The 24,632-nt window shown below is 32.3% G+C and overlaps 2 protein-coding genes across 10 annotated transcripts; both read right to left on the bottom strand.

Annotated features, from left to right (window-relative positions):
• Window positions 1-77: 77 nt before the first annotated feature.
• Window positions 78-9,400, bottom strand: LOC100252623 (RING finger and CHY zinc finger domain-containing protein 1-like). Of its 4 annotated transcripts, none has more exons than XM_010650280.3 (12): window positions 6,390-9,400; window positions 5,667-6,267; window positions 5,493-5,580; window positions 4,428-4,487; window positions 4,296-4,328; window positions 4,005-4,082; window positions 3,771-3,814; window positions 1,461-1,501; window positions 1,258-1,340; window positions 1,053-1,144; window positions 847-958; window positions 78-581 (listed from the first exon to the last, which is right to left on the bottom strand). In XM_010650280.3, exons 2-12 carry the CDS (start codon window positions 5,870-5,872, stop codon window positions 471-473), a joined length of 948 nt encoding a protein of 315 aa, XP_010648582.1. In that variant the 5' UTR covers window positions 5,873-6,267; window positions 6,390-9,400; the 3' UTR covers window positions 78-470. The 4 variants fall into 4 exon arrangements, with proteins under 4 accessions (XP_010648582.1, XP_010648583.1, XP_002284652.1 ...); XM_010650281.3 differs by having other exon boundaries at window positions 9,139-9,376; XM_002284616.4 differs by having other exon boundaries at window positions 5,667-5,928; window positions 9,139-9,376.
• A 2,175-nt stretch (window positions 9,401-11,575) lies between these two features.
• On the bottom strand, window positions 11,576-18,245 carry LOC100245761 (uncharacterized). Of its 6 annotated transcripts, none has more exons than XM_002281963.5 (8): window positions 18,086-18,245; window positions 17,560-17,632; window positions 15,388-15,659; window positions 14,345-15,005; window positions 13,481-13,680; window positions 13,163-13,407; window positions 12,044-12,880; window positions 11,576-11,948 (listed from the first exon to the last, which is right to left on the bottom strand). In XM_002281963.5, exons 2-7 carry the CDS (start codon window positions 17,578-17,580, stop codon window positions 12,186-12,188), a joined length of 2,094 nt encoding a protein of 697 aa, XP_002281999.2. In that variant the 5' UTR covers window positions 17,581-17,632; window positions 18,086-18,245; the 3' UTR covers window positions 11,576-11,948; window positions 12,044-12,185. The 6 variants fall into 6 exon arrangements, with proteins under 6 accessions (XP_002281999.2, XP_010648575.1, XP_010648576.1 ...); XM_010650273.3 differs by lacking the exon at window positions 18,086-18,245 and adding an exon at window positions 17,956-18,073; XM_010650274.3 differs by lacking the exon at window positions 18,086-18,245 and adding an exon at window positions 17,748-17,946.
• Window positions 18,246-24,632: the final 6,387 nt, after the last annotated feature.

Genomic DNA, 24,632 nt, shown 5'->3' with positions numbered 1-24,632 from the left:
TTTTTTTTTTAATCCCTGTTCGTTTTTCCACAGATGAACAGTGTTGGTTGGGTTTTCTAGAGGGGTATAGCAGCATATTTTGTTCCCAAATGGTAATAATATACTAGTATGTGATATGATCAAAGTACACCACGCCACTAGGATTCAAGGGAAAAAACAACCTAACTACTTTATCTACAACAAAACCAAGGGCGGTGGGAGTGCTTTCAACATTTAACATAAGAAAACAGAATACAAGAAAAGGACATGAAATGGAGAAGAAAGCGAAAGCTTAAGACTATTCAAGGCGGCATAGCCCTGAGAATGGCTCGACAGAGCAAGTTGCGCGGGACCCATGAGTCCTTGTCTCCAGTAATTCACGACCTGTGAATCTAGTGGTTGAAAAAGGTTCTCAAAACCCAGATTGTGACGAATTTAAACTGAGTGTGGGTCATCATTGTGATCTCCGGTTGAGGGTTGTTGCCACTATCTCAGCCTCTGGTTTGGCGAGTGTTGTATGACTTGCAATTTAGGCATTTCTGAGCCAGGACATGGAAATGCACTTTCGAGGTTTTTCCACAATCGTTGCAAAGGATCCAAACCTGTAATGAGTGTGTGCCATCAATGGTCTATTTCAGTTAACTTATGTGAGGTGCTTCAGAAAATGATTTGCAATGGTCTAATACTAATATCTCCTTTTCCCCATTACAAAGGGAAAATGCGAGAAAGTTCAAAGCTTAAACCAGATCAGGGTCTTGAAATTTCCATAAAACTATGACGTAAACTAACTGCTTCTGCCAAATAAATTGAGATCACACTCAGGCATGAATATATGGAGAAAAAAAACGAAGAGAGAGATTAACCGACCATTTTGTTCTGATAAGGTTCTGGCATTGGTATAGCTGCAATCTCCATGTCAAATTTTTCCCACACCTTGGACATATCACAAACAGACTTGGAGCAGAGAGGGCATGCATATCTGTCACCATAACCAACATGAATTAGTGGAAATATAAAGGCAAATTTCAAACTGAATAAACAGATAAAATGGTAGAGTTGCTGAGTCAACTCACTGTAAATGTTCCCTCATCTCCTTCAAACAGTTTTGGTGAATCGTATGTCCACACGGCATAACAGTCACATCATCCGTTGACTCGAATAAATACTGCAAATTTTTATGTTATTGTGATTGAGTATCAATAATGTAAGGCCATGGAACTTCTGTTACATTGTAAATTAGAGAGCCAAGAAAAAGGAGGGCAGAATAGTGTATTATACCTCAAAGCAAACAGGGCAGTCATGATGCATTGCTCCTTCCACACAAGGATGGCTGTTCTTTAGCAGAACAGAGTAGCAGCAACCTTCACAATAAACCAAACATAATAAGCACAAAAGGTTATGATGATTAATATTGTAGTCACCTGTAAGCTAGCAACAGGCATGCTGATGATAAATGAATAACAATGCAATAAGTGACTTACGGCATTTGTAACAGTGGAAGAAGTTCTCTCGCCCTCCAATTCTGCAACAGGGCAAATCTTGGTGTAAATTAAAATGAACATGAAATGAATACTAACTCTTCAATATACTACAACAAAGGAAGGAGGAAACAAACTTCAAGAAGTGTATTCATTTTCCCCTTTAAATATGGTTCCAGGTATTATGTAGAACAGTTTCTTCACTACACTACTTCTATTTCATTTAGGGGAAAAAGGGAATTCCAGAAGAATTTGTTAATCATCTGACGCGCTAGTATATGTGGAGACGGACAATAGTGTTTCCACACAAACATGGGCTTGCTGACTCTGCAAAGACTTCTAGAGAAGGGGAAAATGGTTATATGCGTATATATTCATTGAGTTAACCATGCGCAAATACTTTAGTCAAAGCTTATGTTTGAAGGCAGAGAATGAATAAACTGTGAAACATAGATATTTTAAGTATCTATGGACCACTTTAATAGGTGAGTATCTATGGACTACACCCCAATATTGTTATTAGGTGGTCTCATTGGTGCCCTTGGAAGGTCATCACACAAGTATTTCCTGCCTTTTCTGGTTTTACTCATTAGTCTATGGGTGATGGTACTAAAATTCAGTTCTGAAAGGATATTTGGTGGAGTAATTAACATTTTTGTGTCCAATTTCCAAACTTCCATAAAATGGTGAGGTCAAGAGATTATTTTCTTCAGTTCTAATTTCTTCCTCATCCTCTTGATCTTGGAATTTCAATTTCTGGCAAAGTCTTTTTGACCACGAAATTGAGAAACTTAATCTCCTTATGTTGACTTTAGTCCATGTGTATTCAACATCCACTTTTCCAGATATAAGGTTTTGGTCTTTGATATCCTCAAGTCTGTATTCAGTCAAGTTCATTTTTTAAAGCCTTCTCTATTTCTAACAATCTGAGATCTTGTACTCCTACAAACTTCATTTGGAAATCTAAAGCCCTATGACTGGTGGCAAATATGAAGTTCAATACAAATAAAATGCTGTAGAAGAGGAAATCTCACACAGCCCTTACGCTAGAATCGGTGTGTCATGTTTAGGAGGAGAGGGGAACAAATGGATAGTGGCAGTAATTATGGCATAGGTTGTCTAGACTTGCTGGGATTGACTAACTTCCACTTAGAGGTATGTGAAGATGAGAACTACTGCTTACTAGGGTTTTGTCAATGTCGAGTATTACTAGTCACACATTAATTTGGACTATATGGGGGGGAGGAATGCGAGCATTTTTAGGACAAATAAAGTACTTTGAAACCAATGTGGGATTTAAACTATATTTTCTCCTCTCTTGGCATCAGCTAGTGCAACATTCATGTGCACCCATTTGAGCATTCTATTGCTATATTGGTATCTAGCATGCAGATCTGTCAAGTTGGTTGAGGAGATACATTGATGCCTCCTCCAATGGGCTACATCAAGTTAGATGATGGGTGCTCCTTAAGTAATCTAAGGTAGTTAAGAATTGGAGAAAGGCTTTTGAATCATCATGGACCATTAGTGAAGGCATTATTATTAATATTATTATTTTGATAGGTAAATTTTTGTCCACATTGGGACTTGAACCTGGAACCTCTCACAAATCCTCCCCATTCCTTTACCACTTGAGCTAGGCCTCAAGGGTTTAGTGAAAGAATGATCTAAAATGCTGAAATGAGTCTAGCCATTGAGGTAGGGATATTAGCCTTACTGGAAGGCATAAAGACAGCTAAACCTGAGGGTCTATCCAACTTTCTGGTAGGGAGGAATTTTGCAATAGTCCTATCTTGGGTAAATAAGAAGGAGAGAAGCTTGTAGAGGCTTTATGGATGGCTTTGCCAAATTTTTTATGTTGCTTTAGAGTTAGGGTAGTCCTCCTATTGGATCCTTCAGGCAGCTAACCAAGTGGTAGATATGTCAGCAAAATGGGAAGCCAATAAGTAGATTTCTTTTCTAGGGGATTTTCTAGCCCTTTAAGTTTTGAGATCGTAGTTGAAACCCTCTTTAGCTATGCATTTCCATTGATCTTTATAGTTCTTCTTATGTTTGATTGCTTTTAATTAAAGATATACAGTAGTTGTTTTTGGAAGAAGGATTTCTTATCCTTCTCTGTAGTTACTTATTTTGGTAATAAATGTTTGTTTCTTATTAAAAAAAGGAAACATTCGTGTCAAAAGCTACTTTTCATTTTCTATTTTTGTATCTTCTCTTCAATGACCTAGGAAAAGGTATAAATCATATCCTAGGCCATTCTGAGTCAACACATGTAAATCTGGATATCTAAATCAGGGACATGGATAACCATACCTGCAAATTCCACACCCATTGCAATGATACTGTTTCTTAGATGTCTGCAGATTTCAGAAACAAGATGATTAGATGAGTTTGCACTCTGGATGAATGAAAGCAACAAGAGAGATTCATGGCAAAAAGCTTTAAAAAAAAATTAACATTCTGACTTTCTTCAAAGTACCACCGTGTCCACACCATTATAAGACAGTGAAAACCAGAATGGGTAAGAGATAGGGTTTGACCACTCACATCATCATCGAATAGTTTGCAGGTCTCACAGAAGTATTTCCCCATACATACACCACAGTTAATACAAACTTGACGAACCTGGTAAGAGTATTGCCAAACATAACAAAAAAAAATTGTCAGTCCATGGAGTTATGTGCAAATATTAACTCCCAAGATGTCAATAAGATAAAAATGAGAATGAATTATTATTGGGTCCTATCTCTACATTCTTTTAAGATTCTTTATGGTTCATGTTACTTGAATTATTTTTAGCAAAGGACTAGATATGACATCACCAACATTGTAACTTACCTCTTGTTCAGTGTTACAGAGTGAACATATCACCTGAAAAAAGAAACAGAGAAATATAAAGATTATGCTCCCATAATTTACTTTTGTAAATTGGGAGAAACAAATTTAAAAAGTACTTATGACCGAACTTACCTGCTGGACTTGGTGCCGTGGAATGTCATGTCTCTGTGCCTTGTCAACCTTAATACTATTCTGTACATCAAAAGATATCAGCAGCATTTGATGATGAGTATGAATGTCACATGTTAAGTCATCAGGCAAAAAAAATGAAAACAATAGCTTTGATGAAACATTGTTCAATATACTACATAGAATTTTATCATTAGTTGTCATAACTAGGGAACTAACCCCAAGCACTAGAACATACACAATGAAACAAAAAAGGAAAAAGAAAAACAAAGAAACTACTTATACAAAACTGTTAACTTATCAATGATGATGACTCCACATACAATACTAAATTTTATCATTCCTACAAGATGTTATGTTGAGCTGGAAAGTATGATTCTTATACAGGATGAGTGAGGAATTTTCAATAAAAAAAGGTTAAGCAAGGAACTAAAAATTTAACTTAAGTCATGCCTAGCCTTGGCTCAGATCAAACTTCTATGTTCAGCTTTGCACTAGGGGAAGCTTGACTGGGAATATTGCATCTAGGATAAGACAAAGCTTCAACTTCAAAACAAGTAACAATATGATGAATCAGAGACATCCTGGAAGTAACCATCGCTAATTATAAAGTCCTTTCACATTTCAATCAGATCAACTTATGATTAATAAGACATTTATTTAACTGCTGCAATTTGGTGACTGTTAAAATATTGATATTTTTCATCTTTATCACTTTGAACTATGAAAAAAATGAATTCCGCTAAATTTTAACATCAGACCTATATAATGGAGCTAAAGATTTACAAGTTCTGAATAAAGTAGTTTTCCGGGCATGGAATCACTTCTAATAGCAAGCATTTATATAATTCAAGCACTGAACTCCATTAATACCAGACTGCACAATAATCTGAAGACGATGCAAAATATTGTAAACCCCTTGCACATTAACATAAATCTTTCAGGGAGTTATGATGGTAAATGAGGTAAATACTCCTTAACTATCTTACACGAGCAAATAAAAATATAAATGAACCAATCAATTAAGAATTATGAAATTTACTTGAAACTAGAATGAGGGTAACTTGCCTTTGCTTCATTATGACAATGGCGACAATCAAAAATCTCATTGCAACATGGAGCTCTAATGCGGCACCTTCTCCGATAATGTGGACATCTGTCAAAGAAAAAACACATCATATTAACAAAAGAAACTGGAGAAAAACTGCACTGAACAGGATGGAAAACAGACAAAAGCCATACCCGTACTGCATATAGCCTTTCTCTAGCAATTCCTTTTCTGTGATCTCTACATGATCAGTTGGCTCTTTGATCTCCATACACTCTCCATTGGAATGCTGAGCACATGACTTAACAACGTCTCTTTCATTCACATTGAAAATCATTTCTTTCAGGTTTTTCAGCTCAAAATGTTGAGAGTCAGAATGATTGGCCATCATTTCTGTCATAGTATCTTCAGACAAAAGTTGTGACTATCTAGAAGCTGACAATAAACCAAAGGCACCTGCATATAGGAATATATTTAGCAACATTCTAAAACCTAACACCCGATCAAACCAGGCAAACACGGCATGACACTGTTGCTTTCTTCTAGCTGCAAACCAATTGAAATCAGCATGAACACAATCCAAGAAAGGTTGAACAGCTCCACTCAGCACTATGAGAAGGATTCATCAAAACAAGTAGATCTATAAGAATCCCCTATAATAATTATAATGCAGCATTGAGGACCTCCCGAGCCTCCAGCAGTGGGATAGTAACCAATAGCATTGCATGATCACTCGACTCCTTGAAGTCCGAAATCAAATCCATCTAAACTGGACACCACGAATTGACGCCCAACCTATGGTAAAAGCAATAGATCACAACATCAAATGTCTTCTAGGTAGCAGTAAAAAATACAAGGGAAATGTGCATGAGATTGCAGAAATGTATGTGTTGACTGTCCATCATGGACAAGCCTACCTCAATCAGCGCTTCTGGACCAAATCTTCTTCAGAACTGAACTTACCAAAAACTAAATTTCATTATGTCATCTGGTTTCCAGGATTTCTTCTCTTCAATCAGGATATTCCACTTCCTTGACCCTTGATCAGTTTCCACTTGTTAACTGATATTAGGTTTCATATTACCTGGAGAATTCATCCCTATGGGGCCTATTTACAAAATGGGTATCCTTTACTCAGTCAAATACTGAGTTCATGGTTTCCAGACAAAGAAGCCCCCTACCCAGAAAATTTGTGTACATTATCTCAACTAACACGGTTCTAGTTTTGCTGGGTTCCTGATGACAGAAAGGAATATCACCTATGAAAGTATGCCCAACATGAAGCAATGGAACCCCCATTTCAGCCACTTGAATATATTGCTCATTTTACTTGGAAAATTTGAATAAGACAAGTCATAATACCTATTTCTGGTGCCTGCATTTGACCATTGGTCCAAAATGCAAAACCCTGCACACACGTCTTGCATCCACTAACACATGTTTTGGATATAATGAGTTTGTGACAATTTAGAGGTTGCAGAGGGAAGGGAAAGATGAAAAAAAGGATGAAAACACAATAGTCAAATGTTGGGCATAGGAAGGCATGTCCATGGTGGAAATGTGGATTACCTTTTCAAGAATTTTATACCTTTAGATGAATACAGTACCAACATTTAAACTGTCTGAAACACACTTTTTTTAAGTATGAAACAAACCTCTTTTTTTAAGTATATCCCTGCATCACAAACCAACATGTATAAACCACCTATTTCTACTTGGTTTATTAAGGTCCCTTAGCCTTCTGAACACCTGCATAGGAAATCCCTGTACAGAATACCACCTTTATCCTTTTAACTAAGGAAGATTACTGAAATGAGAGAAAAGAATCCCTTAATCATTTCTTACAGTTTGGGCATGCAATTAGATTGTGGCAATCTGCAGGGCAATCACCAATATCATTTACCGACATGATGTCTTCATTCCCTTATATTCTTGTTAGTGGAACTTTTGTTGTAAACTTAACCATCTACTTAACTAAGATTAGTAGATGCCACAGTCACCAAATTTTGCCCTCATTCTCTTAATCTATCAAGCACAAGAAGAGGAAATAATAGAACTATGAGAAGCCCATCAGCTGTTCAGTTCATTAAACTTGCAACATCTTTTATAAAATGGTTCTGATCCTTCTTACAAACACTTCACATGTTAATTTCAGTTTGATATCTCTTAATCACCTATTTTTCCTGCTTATCAAATTCATATCTATGTTAAATTTAATAGTAACCAACCACTCGATAACTCGATAAGTATAAAATTTCTACCAGTATACACAACAATAAATAGGAGTTAGAAATCTTATATTTCTTATATGTTCCAATGGCACTAAAATCCTCAAGAGGCATTCCAAGCAAGTTACTTAAACCCCATGCTCTATTTACTTATTATCAAAATACAGTAAGGCCGAAAATTAAGTTATACAAATTCTTTGTTGCAATGCAACAAATCTATTTTTCCTGCCTATCAAATTCATATCTATGTTAACTATAACAGTAACCAAAGTTGTTTTGAAACTGACACTGGATTAGATAAGCATAAAACATTTCTTATGTCTTCCAAATAGCACTAAAATTCCTCAAGAGGCATCCCAAGCAAGTTCAACTCCATGCTTTATTTGCTTAGAATTAAAATCCAATGAGGCAGAATATTAAGCTATATAAATTCCTGGTCGCTCAACTGAATCTAAAGAGTGGAGTTTACTGTTGGTCTCACAGATAGAAAATAAAAGATACAACTAAAGCAACATCCTGAAATTTCCATTTTCAGTGAACATAGTGCTGAAAATTTTCAAATGCAGAACTTGTAAAGTAAGGAATCGGTGGAGGTGTATGGTTATCAAACACTAACAAAAAAATACAAGTGCAAAACTTGTAAAGTAATCGATCAATCAACTGAATTCACTAAAAATACAAATATCCAGTTAAGAGTAAAGGGCATGACAATTCCACATAAAAATAAAAATAAAACAACATTATCACTGACATCATACGATAATGAACAGATTTAACACTTCTCAGCCAGAAAGACAAACAAAAAGCCATGTCACAGGACAATGTAATGTTTGCAGTTCAAAAAAAATATCAGCATAATCAAATATAGAATACTATTAACAAACAATAATGAATTAAAACAAACAAACTACAAGCAATTAATTTTAAGAATTAAAAGATTCCACAATCCGTTTGGTTGCTGAAAAATGTAGGAGAAAAAGAAGAAACTAAAATTAATAAGGTAATATTTTTGGACAAAAAAAAAAAACAAATCAACACCTCCGTTCAACTGAGCAACTACCAAAGTTTACTCTTAGAATTATCATTAGTCTGGATCAAATGATTCAAAATCTCAATTTCCTCAGTTTTCTTATTAACCAAATGGAGGAGAAAAAGACGAAATATAACTTCCTGATAGGCGATTTTTCAAAGCCAACCAATTAACAGGAGTAATACATTGAAATGGTTACAATCTTCCTGCAATTTACAGAGAAATTGCAGAAAAAGAAACCAAAACAAAAATTAAAAGAAGAAGAAGAAGAAGAAGAAGAAGAAGAAGAAGAAGAAAACAAAAAATTTACCTAAAAACTCGAAAAATGTTTTTCGGAAACAAAAAAGGGTTCAAATGAAAGCAGCAAAAACAAATTACGATTCAGAAAAACAATACTGAATAACGAACTTCGATCTGAGAAGTGTGATCGCCGATCCGATTCCAGCTAAACGGTATGTCAGAAGCTCTGACGCTAATAGACTCCGATTCTCCTTTTAACTTGCTTTGCGTTGGCTTTTCTTAAGAAATAGTCAATCGGAGTAGCCTTTTATAGCTCTGAGTTCGGACTTCCAGAGCCTTCTGATTGTGGGAGACGAAAGTGAAAGCTGTAGGCCGCGCCCACATGTCTCGTTGGTGATAGATTTCATGCCTAAAATTACCGAAATGGGCTTGGCTTACGAAAATATCACGAATTATTCAATTTAATAATGAGAGTAGTTTGAACAAACACGGACTCAAGGTAGCCACCTGAGCTCGCACTTGGCACCCGTTGGATTGAACAACATTTTCGGATTAGATAGATCGCACGGATTGTACGAGACTTCATGAAATCTACGATGTAATCTCATGCTGCATAGAGCCCCTCAGTTAAAATGTCGGTTACACTGGGCAGGTTCGGGCGTAGGTGGAACCCTGCCATCAAGAGACGTGGCATAAAATGATTCGATGAAATTTGAAGAGAAAGTTGAAAATACGAAAATGACCACTGATAATATAAAAAGACGAAAATGCCGAAAAATGGCCAATCAAAGAATGAAACGTAAGGGGTTGGACGGTGGTATAAAATTGAGCGAAGGAGGCGAGATATTCTAAGATATATAAACATCCACGTCAAACTGGGACGATGACAGGTCATCTGCAATATTAGGATTTAATTAAGAACGAACGAAAATGACGGAAAGCGAGTGTGGATCTGACGCGTGCTGGTAAATCTTGCCTTGTCCGCTTCATTGGACACGTGGACGGATGCACAGAAGATTATGGGAAAAGGCTAAAAAAATGACATGGATGGATTAGAATGTGATTAAAAAATATCTAATGATGATTACCCATCACGTAATTACTCTTCATGGATTTAGCGTATAATACATTCTGAGGGCGGTGGTTTGATGGTGGAGAGTGGGAATAGGGTTGTGCCACGTGGGAGGGAGGAGGGCACATGACATACACGTTTGGATGGGCACAGATTTGGATTTTCATTGAAACTAATATTAGTCACGTGTAGAAAACGGTGTCACACAATGGCAAAATACAAGTTGGGTTCTTCAAATCAGGGTCTATCCAATAATAATTTTATAATTTATTAAAACAAGTAAAAATTGATGATACCAAGAGACAAACAAGTTCTTTGCTTTTTACTTGTGTCACTTAAATTCAGTTTGGATTGCATTTGAAATGCTAAAATCCTTTTTTTCAGCTCAATAAATTTTTTTATTTCTATTCAACTAATTTTATTATTAAAAACTTAATATTATGAAAGTAAAAAAATGTATTATTAGATATTATTAATGATAAAAAAAATCGATTGATCAAATATCAATAGATATTTTAATAAAAATATTTTTATGATAAAAATTATTTAAAACTCATGAAAATACTTTAAAAGAAAATGATAAAATAAGTAAGAATCAAGTATTAAAATTATTTTGTAAATGGAAGTATAATTGACATATGATCCAGGATAATATTTATCAATTTTTTAAAAAAAATATTAATTTAATTTTTTTAATATATTTATATTCCTTTAAAAAATAGAAATTATTTTTATTTGAACATGTTTTATTATATTTTAAATAAAAATTAAATTGAGGGACAATTTTTTGCTATTAATATTAAACTATTTAAATAACTAAAATTATTAAAAATTATATTAATAATTTATCTTATCAAATTAATTTTGATTTATAAAATATTAAAACTTCATTAATTTTTTTTAAATTTTTTCAATTTTTGAATAAATTTAGATTTTTAATATTTTAAAATAAAAACATTTAAAATTCAAATGATAAATATAAAAAAAATAAAAATGTAGTGATAATAATTTTTTAAAATAGTATTAATGAGATAAATATCAAAAATAATTTTAAAAAATAATATGAAATAAAGGGTTATATAAATTTAAAATAAAAGATAAATTAAAAAAAAAACATGGATAAATATTTTTAAAAATGACATTTTTTTTTTTAAATCACCAAGAAAATCAATGATTTTTTTTTTTTTTTTTTAAATAGTCCATTTTGTTTCAAACATCTCAACATTTTCATCCATAGATATTATACAAAAAGTTCTTTCATGTTAATAGAGCTTTAGGCCCAGTTATTTTTAGAAAATATATTTTAATTAATTTTAATTATTTTCACTTCATTTTTTAAGAATGTTTTAAAAAACAATGGAACAGAAATGAAAAAATAATTAAAAATAAAACACTTTTTATAAAGTTTATTTTTAAAAAACATTTGATAACATTGAGAACATTTCAAGTTCTCAAAATGGATTTTTATTATAGTAATAGCCAGAAAAATGCTTTTGAAAAGAATTTTCAAAAGCTGTTTTTAAGAACTATGTTAAAAAACATTCCCAAACAAGCCCTTAACTTTCCACCAAAGTCAAAAATAGAAAATTATGCCAAACAGGCTCTTAATACAAGAAGGAAATTATAGACAAAGAACAAGCTAAGATGCTATTTTCTCAAGAAAAGAAAATTTGCTTCCTTTCTCTGCAGGGTTGTCAACAAAAGCTGTATGCACCGCACCCTACAAATATTTCACATGCTTCTGGGAAGATGTCAAAAGGCCTATGCCATGGTATTCTTTCAAGGGAAATCCATCACAATGCCACCTCAAAACCTCATGTCTCCCTAGTACTTTTTCACCCTTTTGCAGAGCCTGCCTATCATCCAAAATTGCAGCTCAGGAAGTGGATCCTGCTTTCCAAGTTCACTGCAACAGGGGAAGTCGATTAACCTTTTTCTCTCAAGAATGCAAATGATGAAGTAATAAATGAAATTCTACGCATGAAAGCGATAAAAAAATACCTTGACATGCAAAGATTTTGGGTTTCATTGAGGCAAAACTCAAGTTTGTCAAGCAATGCAGACGAAAATTCCTAACTCTTGCTGAAGAAGGGTGAAAAAGCAAATTCCAGATGAAATATCGATGTCCTCTTCAATGATGAAATCAGTGCAGACGAGGAAAAATTGGGATATTATCCACCATCTGAGAGTTTGTCTCAGGGGGTAAAGGCTGGAGCAGGCCACTGTTGGATAACTCTTCTAGACCTTTGATGTCTTGTTGCAAGCGAGTCACATGAAGAATGGCATGATCAAGGACCAGGGGATCATCTGGGGGGTTCTGCAGAAGGGTAAGCAAGGCCTGCCGATAAACTTGAGCCGACAATAACGGCCTTGCGACCTGCCTACTTTTACATAAAATTGCCACCTTTATGGCATGCTTGCAGAGATTTCCCAGCCTAGACCAGGGGCAATCACAGATACAGAACTCAGACCCAGGGTTCCAAATTGTATATGCCAGGGTTCTGTCTGTTTGAGAAATGACCTTTGCGAGCTGGAGATTTTGCTCATCCAGTAACACATCTGCATCTGGGATATGCAGGGCCCGATACCATGAGTTGGTTGTGAAAGACACATCCCTCAGATTTTCAAAGTATCCAGTCTCTATTATGTATTGTTCAAGCCAATAAAAAGAGTGAATTTCGGTTGTCAATATGTGAATCAACCAGTCAACTCTTGGCCAGTGATTAGCATATAACTCGTTGAAAAGCTTTGTTTTCAAGCTTAGATGATAGGACTCAATTGCAGCATTAGGCTCTTGACTTGCCACGGGAAGAGTCTTTATTCCATTCACCCACAGTTCTGTGAGACACGACAATAACGTTACAACAGATGTTTTATCATTGTAATGGACATAACAGCAGTTCCAATGTTCAAAACAGTAATAGAAATAGAAGTGCTTTGAATGATATTAAAAAACATCTTAAGACAGAAAAAATAACAGTATACTTAAAATCTATAAGAGTGAAGGGGTTCCTCGATCTCAGGCAACAGCAGATTTATGTTATGAGGATAATAAGACAAGGAAGAGTGGACAAAGACTTATTTTATGTGGAAGATAAAGACAAGTGAGCAGAAAAATACCTATCCTTGGTAACCACCGTCTCCTGAAATAATTCATGAAGGCGCATTGGTCAACAAATATTTGCATGAACTCTTGGATAGCATCCACAATGATTGGCCTGTTTTTTGTGCAGTACAGAATCTGACCTAAGTGCTTAAACATCTCCTGTTGTACATCCAAGTTACAGCATTTCTTCAGAAGGCTTCTCATCCAAGCACGACGAACATGCCAGAGACATAGAAGGACCCGACACTGAAATACTTCTCTGGATTTGAGGAGCATGGTTTTAGCATTCTTTTGTATCAAACAAAGCCAAATGACTGCAGCAAAAAACATACCTGATAACACCAATTTCAATAGAAGGATCATCTACTAAGAAGGCATTGGGTCTCCATCTGGGATCTTTTGTTCGGATTCTTTCAACAAAGATCCCCATCCATTTATGGATGCCTTGACCAATAGAAGAAGAGGTAATGACCCAAGCAACTGGTATCGCATTCCGGGATGAGTCAAAAACAAGTAAAGAACACAAAGGATACTGTCAAAACAAGAGAGGAAAAAACAGGGTACCAGGTATTAAATCATCATGCATAAACAATAGGCATAAAAACTCCACTATTAATGAATGTTGGCTAGCATTTTGTACCATGAAATAGAATAAGCTCCACTATTCTTCACATATTAGCCAATGTGATTTTCAAAATGCAAAATTTTTGCCAATCATATTGTTCCAACAGTACGGTCTCACAGGTTTTTAAGTCATGCAAGGGTTAAATAAACCCAAAATGTTCACATCCCCCATCCCACCACATCATAATGACAAATTGTAACCATATTCTGTCCCAAAGAATTCAACAGTTTGCAAAATATTAACAAATTGTACAATTCCATTTGTTTCCCTTGAATAACCATATATCTTTTTCCAACATGCATTTCTGTTCACTCAAGCATTCTAGAATTTTATTTATTGTGCCACAGATTATTACCATTTTTGTAACTAGTGACGCTTCAAATTATTTACAAATCCTGATACATTATATCAGATGCTGACTTAACTCCCCAATCCCAAATTTGCCTATGCCCCAAACAATGTGTTCTGCATAAAATGCAGCTAGATGAGGAAGCACAAATGGAGGAAATGATGCAAATACCAGTAAAATTAAAAATATATATATATATTAAAAGAGAAAACAGCACAGTACCTTAAGTTTCTTACTGCCAAATGTTGAATGAGAAGCTATTGAACCATTGTGCCCATAATGAAGCATTTGCTGCAGCTGCCAATCTGTTTGTATCCCCAAAATAAATGGTTCTGAACCAGAGTTAGCTTGGAAAAAGAAAACATGCTTCTGATGGCGTTGCATCCAAGCTTTTACACTGCATTCATCATTGTCAAGTAACATGTGTGATGAATTACGGATTACTCTTTCCATGTTACGAACATCATTTCGAGTGAGAAAATCATCACGGTTGTGGGGCCCACCATGGTTCTGCACCACCTCCATGTGATGCTGGATTATATTGTCTAAAGATATTCCAACATAAAGCATAGACATCACTTTCTGGCGTAATTCTTCTGAAATCCGAGGAGCATACATTGCTCTTGTTCCCACAGCATCCCGATCAAGTATTCCATGACATGGAGCCCCTGTTTTATCTACATGTTTTCTTTGATTATAGATGATAAGGGCAAGGGAGGGGCGGGTGTATAAGCGTTTTACTGTGAAGTGGCAAAGACAGCCCCTCATCATGTGACGCCTCCCTGGCCTGCTACCCTTCCCTGATGCAGGTTTATTATTTGAACTGTCCCCAAGACCAGATTCGCTATCTCGGTAGTCTTCGGGACCATAAGAACACCAGTATCTAAAGAGTCACCATAAAAATAATACATTACTCATATGCAACTTCAGGCAAATTAGGGTTCATAACTCTATAAGCATTATTTTCAGAAAACTAGTGCTTGTAGAATGTGTTCTCTCAGAAGTGTTTCCCCAGTAAGTTGGTTCATTGAAGACAGGAAATCAACTCATGCTATGCACAACCTTTAAGTGCTGGCAAATAACAATCCTGGGAAAGATTTATTTAAATCCACTGTTGCCAGAAAACACATTTCAGAAAAAGGCGACATTAAGCTGCACCAAGTATCTGCTATTTTTTTACATGGAAAACCAGGTCTAGAAAGCAGGTCAAAAGGTGTCATCCAAGAAACATCCAAAAAAATCCAAATTATGAAGAACAGACATACAGAGTATATTCCAGATAGCCATCAACCCTCGGTTTGCTGATGCTCCCTTCAGGTCTCTTCCTCCTGGACTCAATGCGGAAGCTAGCAGGGCATTCTGCATTAGTAGACTCTCCTTTCACAAAATCATCTACTCTAGAAAAAGGGATTAAAGCAATATCATCACCACCTTGGCGACCACCTTCTACCTTTTTCCAGTTTATATGAGCTGCAGAGAACTCCGCACAAGGAGGATCTTGCACAGGAAGGTTAAGAATGTCCTCCATTCTTGGCATCTGCAGTTAAAAAAAGAAAATCATGTCACATCGAACAAATACCAGAAAGCTAAGGCAATAGCCAGAAACATTTAAATAGAAGAAAGATGTCCACATGATGTTGACTAACCAAAAGCTTATAACTTGTTTCCTAAAAAGATAGTGTGGTACAATTTAGAAAAGAAAAAAGTAGTCAATAGATATACTGTCGTGGTCAAGGAAATGCACATGGACTAGTAAGCGAGGACAATTGGCAGAAAGACAAGTTAATCCTCAATCATCATATGCCTCAGCATAAGCTCTAGCCACATATGGATGAACTTACTAGGCATATACAAGATGAGATCTCATGGGGCATGTTGTGTAGACGTTGTTTTAGTAGATGAAACTAGAGCAAGGCCGATTTTAAGTTAGAGAACTAGGAGAGAAACCCTTAGCATCTAAGGATTTTAGGATAAGTAAGACTCAGATGTACAGTATTGAATGTAACTTTAGAAAAATTATGTGAAGCAATGAGTGAATGGTTGAAATTGATAGTGAGGAGATGCCTAACATGACTTTGTTCCTCGCTTCAAGCCAAAAATTTATCATGGAGGGGGGATTGAAAACACTCTACAAATAAAAGTGTAGCAGGATGTAGAAGGTAGAGGAATGCTTCTCGTGTAGTTGATCATTGCATATACATCAAGTTAAAAAGAAAAATTCAAGGCAACTTGCTCTGCTCCCTGGATCAACAATGTTAGGCAGTCAAGAAACAACATGTGCAGGAGAAGAGCCATCAAGAGTATGCTAACAATGATGAGGGGCAAAACAAGAAAAGAAAAATAAGAAATAAGTTTATCAGCGGGAGAAATAGAGGTACCACTAGTTGACGGTAAGAAGTGGGAGAACATTTAAAATAGTAGAGCCATGCAATGGAAACCAATTAATGTGCCATGGGAACAGACATGGTAGTCTTCAGTTTAACAGACAACAAGGTCCTTGATAGAGCTGAATGGCAGACAAGGATTCACAAAGCCAACCCCAAATAGTGGTGATTTAAGGCCTTTTATTATAGTTATTGCTGCTGTAGATAGGAAACTCCAATTTCATCACCATGACATAGAAAAACAGTACAAATGACACTAATTTCAGCCCCCTTTTCCTTTGTCAATTTTGTTCAGAAGATAGCAACTACAATTTTAAAACACTGCTATAACAAACAATAGAATGATAACTCAAACCAAACACAAGAAAAGAGACCTCATCAAATGAATGGAAGCGCATACTAGGAGGAAAAGTTCCCCCATTTTCTCATACTTTGGCAGTGAAAGTGGTGCCTCAAAACCAGTTGAACATATCAAAGACAGACAAAGCTAAAACTCTCGCCAATTATAGACATGAAAGGATCCTTCGACAACAACCATATCCATTCCCACTCATATAAACATGAAAGTTATGTTTGGGTCCAGGAAAACTTGAGGGAAAATGCGAGGAAAATAAAATAAAGAGGAAAGATAAAAGGAAAGAAAAAACAAAGGAAAATAGAAAATACAGTTAAAAATCAATAAATTGTTTTTATGTTTTACTTCAAAGCTCATTCATTATTTTTGCTCTTTTATCAAGATTAAATCATTTGAAAATACATAAATTTCTAAATAATTTTAATTACATTTGGTTTTTTTTCGTACTTTTCATAATAAATAAAACATGAAAAAAATCATTTCCCTTAGTATTTTTTTTCCTTAGGTGGTCTCACTAGTTAATTCAACTAGCAAATCCTAATTAATTATCAAACTGGTCTGTTTACCATATGCAAAATTCAAATGCATTAAAGTTAACAATAACAAAGACTTCGAAGTATAAATGATATCATTGTAAATAAAAATAAAAATAAAAAATTGCTCAAATCACAATCTTTGACTAGGATAAAGAATGATACCTTTGATTCATGGCCCTTCATGTTTCTTCTCAATGCTGAAACAATCAAATTCTTGTCAAACCCTTAGCTTTGCCTGCAACCAAACCCACGCAGGATAAAAATCAACATATGAGGAAATTAAAAATCAAAATTCAGAAACAGATCTGCTTGAGAAATATCAAACACAATCCATTAACCAATCATTGTACATAATTTCTTGAACTGAACAAAGAACAGTAAAACTCGAAGGAACCCAGAAGAAAAACAACGGAATGAACAAGATGGAGCTTGTAGAAAAAGAAAACGAGAGCCGAAGGGGAAAATGGAAGAAACCCAGTGAATAACGGAAACGGTGAGAAAGGGAAATTCAGAAATTGGTATTAAAAAATGGAATCAAAACCCAGACGAGAAAATTACCAAAACCCACAAAAGAACAATATTGAATGATGAAATTAGAGCTCCAATCAAACAATCAGAACCCCAGAAGATATTATAATTAAAATTAAAAAATAAACCGAGAAAACGTGAGAAAGCGAAAGAAAAATACCTTTTCTGAGGGTTTTGAGAGGTCTATGCGCAGTGCGCACTGATCACAGTGCCCGGTGTTACGGATCACCTGTTGGAAACACAAGGACGTGCTTGGTTCACCTTCGAAAACGTGATTTTGTGTTTCCGAAAACAATAAAAACAAAAACAAAAAAATTACACAAAAGGAGACAGTTTCCAAATCTTTTTGTTTTTGACTTTGCATAAAATTTTTTTAAAATAGATTAAAAAACAATAATTTGTAATTTTGTAATAAATATAACATTTGATTAGAGCTACACCTCCATTTTAGTATATTTTATAGGTATTGTTTGTCAAGATTCAATTCACTGACTAATTAAAAAAATATTCAATTTTTTCTTTCTAAATTATTTTTTATTGCTAAAAAATTCATTTTTAATTATTTAACAACTTTTTATAGAAACTCTCGTGCCAAACCTATAGTTAAATTCTAATATTTATTTTATTTAAAAGTGCATTTAACATTGATTTTAGAAAACATTTTAAAAAAATATTTTTAGGTTAAAAAATGTTTTTGAAAAAGAAATATTAATTAATTTTAATTATATTTGATTTTCCTTTCATATTTTCCTCAAAATACAAAATAATAAGTATCTTTTACATTTTGTTTTTTCCTTTCATTGATATTTTTTGAGAACAGAACCTAACCTTAATGTTATTTGCTAAAGCCCAAATCTAATATGTATTAAACTTCACTTATAGACTTATAGTCTTCATAATTTGATTTAAAATCGATATCGAACTATTAATTATGATCAAGAATTAATTTTTAAAATCAAAGTTAAATAAAGAATAATTTTTAAAATCTTTCATTTCTTATTCTCTCTTCACTAACAATATTGAAAATATTCAAATATATATTTTCTTAATTTTGTTTAATTTCTCTAAAATTTTTATTAGAAAAATAAATTCTAAATCAAATAACACTTAATAAATAAGATTTATTAATTTTTTAAAATAATTTTAAACTCAAAAACCAATATAATTAATTTTAGTATATTCAATTAGTAAATCGATGTAAATAATAAAAAATAATAATAATCATACACCAAAACTCATTGTTAGTTTATTCTTTACACATAACTATTTTATTTTTAAAAAAATATTTTCGAAAAAATAAACTTTAAATCAAATAAAACATAATGCTTTTAATTTTTTTTGACAAGTCTAACAGATTTTTAAAAATAACTTAAAACTCTAATATTGACCCAATTAAAATAAACATTCGTCTAAAAATGACTCTATTATGCATAAAACCTATTTTTGTTTTTTTATTTTGTTTTTTTACTAAGTAAGTAAACTTCAGATTAAGTAAAACTTAATGTGTTAATTTTGTTGATAAGTTTATTAATTTTCAAAAATAATTTAAAATTCAAAAGATAATTCAAACACACTAAAAATTCACAAACTAGGGTGATGTTTGTTTTTTATCAAAATCAAAAAATCAAAATATTTAACTTTTTCCATTCAGTTAAAAGTAACTCATTGACATCAATCAATATAACTAAACTAAATTTATTAATAACAAATTCACTTTAGTCATATTGATTAATATTAACAAGGTTTTTTAGCTTAATAGAAAAAATCAAATATTTTTTATTTTTCTATTCAATCAAAAAACAAACATCATCTAAAACTAGTTCAAAATAACTTTGTTATTTATCTTCTACATAAAATTATAATTTTATGAATTTTCTTAATAATAAATAAATTTCAAATCAAGTGAAACTTGATGGGTGGATTTATTGACGAGTTTATTAACTTTTAAAAATAATTTAAAACTCAAAAATAGAACGAATAATATCAACAAAATAATAAATTAAAATTAATCTAGACTAAGTCATGACTCTATTGTTTTTCCTTTGCACACAATAGTATTTTTCTGAATTTTCTTATTAGATAAATAGATTTTTAATCAAGTAAGATCGAGACTTAATATATAGATTCTTTAAAGAATTTATTCATTTATAAGAATGATTTGGAAAAAAGAAAAAGAAAAACTGAGTCAATTAAGTATTTACACCAATCAACAGTAGTCCAAAGCACCATGTTTATAATTAAGTATTAAATATGTAAATAAAATTTTGTGTTATTTACATATTAAATTTTTTTTTACTTGTTTTTAAATTCATTTTTAATAAAATATTATTAACCATTATTATTGATTTAAAAATAACAATAATTATGCCTTTACAAAGATGTTAGTATTAGTATTTTATCAAAATAAGTTTTTTATTTTTTGTCCTTTATTTTATTTTTTTAAATAACTTTCCATTGACTTATTGTTTTAAAAATAAATAAATAAATTATTATTTTTTTAATTTAAAAGGAATTTTTCAAAATAAGTTTCAAAACACATCACTAAACAAGACATGTACTTATTAAATCTGAACTCGTTCTTATTCTTTCACTCTTTTATTTTATTTTTTCTCAAAAATGTTATGATTTGAATGGAACCTTCTAGATTGATATTTACCTCAAACTTCCAACAATTTAATTTATGTTAGTGCACAAATTCTTAGATTAGGTTGATAAGCATGTGAGTTCAATAGCTTCTGACCCAATTGGTTGGAGACCATGCAAATGACCCTACCTCTCTCTGGGTCGAACTCTTGTCCATAACGGATAGGAAGGCGATGCTCAACTGCTACCCTCCTATGCTCAAGTTGATAAAGGCCTGATGGAAAAGATGATTTGACATTGGATTAGAAATATAATCTTCTTTTTCAAAGAAGGAAGTGAGTGAGCTCAGGACAACCCTTGGATATACTTACTCGTCTTCTAGGCCCAAAACGTCTTTTATAGATAACACTAATCTTAGTTAGACCCCGTTTGATAATAATTTTAGGAAGTGTTTTTAATATCTCTAATACTTTAAAAAATTTATCATTCAAGTATTAAAAATAGTAAAAACACTTTTTAAAATCAGTCCAAAACGCACTCTTATACGTTGTCTAACCTTGGTTGGGTCGTGGTTATTGTGTCAGTTTGCGGGCATTCCTTGGAGGTGTCATCATGAACATGTTAGGGCCCTCATTGGTTAATCAAGACTAATACAATCTACGGCCAAGAGAGGTGGAGCATGCACTGTATGATTACGAGCAAGACAAGATAGCTCCGGCCCATGACAAGTTCTTTTTGGTTTGGTCGCGTTGTTGTTTGGGCTCTCCTAAGTGCTTTTGCCATGGTATGGGGCTTGGTACCGCCTAATAGGGCCCAAGCCCATGAATTTCCATGTCCCACAAGCCTAAGTCAATTTCAATACATCTGGTTGCATAGTTAATGGTTGATAAACCATGTGCTCAAAAGATGCCCTAGTCCACAACTAGGGGCCCATATTCTTCTTTGGTATTGGCATCTCAATCAATCTTAATCTTTATTTTACTATAATTTTTTATACATATTTCATAAAGTGTAACGTTGCTTTAAATAACTTTTAAACAAACTACTTTTTTAAGCTTCAAAATTTAATTTAAACTATTCAAAAAAGTTGAAACCAATAGGATAATATTATAACTTATGACAATTATAAGAAATAGAAATATTATTGATATAAAAAAAATTATACAAATAAATATTATTTTATATATATTTGAAAGTAAATATTATATACCTTACAAATATTTTTGTTTATATATTATACTAGATTATTATAAAATGAATATATTCTTATATTAAAATAATTCAGTGATTAATTATAAATGTATTATAAAATTTTATTAAAAATATTTTAAAATAAAAAATTGAAAATATTAAACAAATGCAATATAATATCGGGGTGTATAAAATATAATATATGGTATAATAATATAAAATGATATAATATCACATTATGTATGTTATAAAAGAAGCAATATTTGATAATAGATGTTATATTATGTCATTTTATATATTATTTATAAATTATTTAAATATCTATATCTATATCTATATATAGATGTTATATAATTAGTTTAAATTATTTAAAGAAAATAACTTATCTTAAATATCTATATCTATATTCATTTTTATACTATGAATTTATTATTTAGAAGTGAAATTTCTAAAAATGACTATACACGTAATATTGAAAAATATATTAATAATTTTCAAAAATAAGTTCAACACATATCTTGTCTATAATTAAGTACTAAAATTATATATATAATTAAAATTTTGGCTTATTTACATATTAAAAAAATAAAATTTTACTTGTTTTTAGTGTAAATAAACTCTTATTAACCATTATTACTTTTAAATTATTATTATTCTTTTTTGATAAAAAAAAATCAATTATGTCTTTATAAAGATGTTAATATTCATATTTTTATAATGTATACTATAACAATATTACTTTTAATAAAAATATAATTTGTAATTTTACTATAATATATTAATACTAGTATTCATCTTTTATTAAAAAAATATTTATTTTCAATTTATTTGTAATTAAAAAACTATTTTTCAAAAATAAGACTTGAATTAATATTATAGAAATTGAAGTTACAATTTTTTTATAAAATAAAAAAAACTAATCAAAATTATTTACCAAATAAGTTTTTCTTTTTCTTTTTTTTTTTCTTTTTTTTTGTCTTTGAAAAGCGTTTCTAAAAATAACTTGCCCAACACTTTTGTTTTTTTTTAAAAAAAGTTTAAAAACATATGATTAAATGGGCCCTAAATAATTCAAATTCAAGAAAAAAGTTTTGAAAAACATTATAAAGAATTTATTAAATTCGAACTTGTTTTGATTCTTTTTTGTCCATTTTCCTTTTTATTTTTTCATTATATTTTTTCCTCATAAATTTGATGATAATTGAGATTTACCCTAAACTTCAGGGAGATTGATATATTAGAGAACCATTTAATTTTCCTTGGTGCACAAATTCTCATATTAGATTGATAGGAATGTGAGTCCAACACTCCTCACCCAATTGGTTGGAGACCATGCAAATGACATTGCCGGTCGAACGCTTGTAGACAAAGGATAGGAGGGCAATGCCCAACTACCATCCTCTAATGCTCAAGTTAGGAAAGGTCTTATGCCAAAAAAAAAAAAAAAGGGGTTTGAAATTGTACTAAGAACATAATCTTCTCTCTCAAGAAATGAAGTGAATAAGCTTAGGATAGCCCTTTTTAAGTGGGAATGAACATATTAGCAGCTCTTCTTCTAAAGTCAATCCGTCATTTATAGATAACACCAATCTTAGTTAGATGTTGTCTAACCTTGATCAAATTGGTGGTTCTTGTGTTGATTTGCAAACTTCTCTTAGACGTGTCATTAGCTAAACGATTATGACTTTTTGGGTAACTCGTGAACATGTAGGCCCTTCATGGGTTAATCAAAATTGTTATAATTGACGGTTAAGAGAGATCGAACGTACCTCCTATGGGTATCAATAGGAGAAGTTAACTCTTACTCGTTGAAATTATTAACAACTTTTCAAGCCATAACTTTCTTGTTAATTTGGATTGGACATTTCAAAGATGATCATCTCAGTTAGGCTATTGTGTTAGTCAATCTTTTTTTGTTTTTTGTTTTTTGATTTTTTGCTTTCTTGGTGTTGTTGCACTCCTTAAGAAGTAGGGTATGAATATATTCTATGGTTCTCCATTTGCTAATGCATCCCTGCTTGGTCATAGAGGGTCAATTACGGCTTTTGGGCTCTCCTAAGGGCGGGGCTCGGGCTATGGGACCCAATCCGGCCAATAGCCCCGAGCCCATCAATTTCCATGTTCCACAAGCCTAAGTCAATTTCAATATATCTGTTTGCATACTTGATGATAAGCCGTGTGCTTGGAAGATGCCCAACTCCACAAATAGGGGCACATATTCTTCTTCATTATTGGCATCTCATTCAATGACTATTTACACATATTTAATGAAATACAACGTTTGACCATAAACATTAGACATCCTAAATAAAATCAATTAAAAGGATATACTACATATATTCTTAACTTGGAATGAATATATATATATATATATATATATCTATATATATATATATATAAAGAATTACATCTTTCCAACTTGCATATGAAATATTAACATTCTTTTTTTTTCTTTTTTTCATGGGAAGTCAACTTTATACTATTGTTTTTTAATGTATTTGCATTGTTAAAACAACCTTTCAGCCATTCCAGAGACACTTTAGAGTCTAAGCATCTATTTCATTGTTCTAACATATATTAAATATAATATATGTTTTTTTTTCTAATTTTAAAACTGTATTTGATAGTAATTTTAAAAAATATTTTTTATCTTTTAAATATTTGAAAGATAAAAAATTTCAACTTCTAAAAATAACAGAAACACTTTTTAAAATTACTATCGAACACACTCTAATTCTTGATAGTTTAAGCATACTATTTTTTAGAAAAGTGACTCACTTTTTATCATTCATAAACAGAAATCAGCAACACAAGTGTATATAAAAATAATCTCAATTTCGATATATTTTTTGTTTTCTATTTTTTAAATAAGAAAATAATGATTTAATTTTTTTTATTTTTAATTTGAGGTATCGAAAAATTCCTGCTACCTT

The sequence above is a fragment of the Vitis vinifera genome, chromosome 4, assembly GCF_030704535.1.
Source record: "Vitis vinifera cultivar Pinot Noir 40024 chromosome 4, ASM3070453v1".
Classification (NCBI taxonomy): Eukaryota; Viridiplantae; Streptophyta; class Magnoliopsida; order Vitales; family Vitaceae; genus Vitis; species Vitis vinifera.
This window is presented reverse-complemented; position numbering and strand designations above follow the sequence as displayed.

Coding starts and splice junctions, on each gene's coding strand:
- LOC100252623 (XM_059736209.1), bottom strand. CDS start 5,872: ATGACAGAAATGATGGCCAATCATTCTGACTCTCAACATTTTGAGCTG. Junction 5,581..5,666: donor AAAGGCTATATGCAGTACGG/GTATGGCTTTTG, acceptor TTTCTTTGACAG/ATGTCCACATTATCGGAGAA. Junction 959..1,052: donor GAGATGAGGGAACATTTACA/GTGAGTTGACTC, acceptor TTATGGTGACAG/ATATGCATGCCCTCTCTGCT.
- LOC100245761 (XM_002281963.5), bottom strand. CDS start 17,580: ATGAAGGGCCATGAATCAAAG. Junction 15,006..15,387: donor GGCTATCTGGAATATACTCT/GTATGTCTGTTC, acceptor GTGACTCTTTAG/ATACTGGTGTTCTTATGGTC. Junction 13,408..13,480: donor ATTGAAATTGGTGTTATCAG/GTATGTTTTTTG, acceptor CCTCAAATCCAG/AGAAGTATTTCAGTGTCGGG.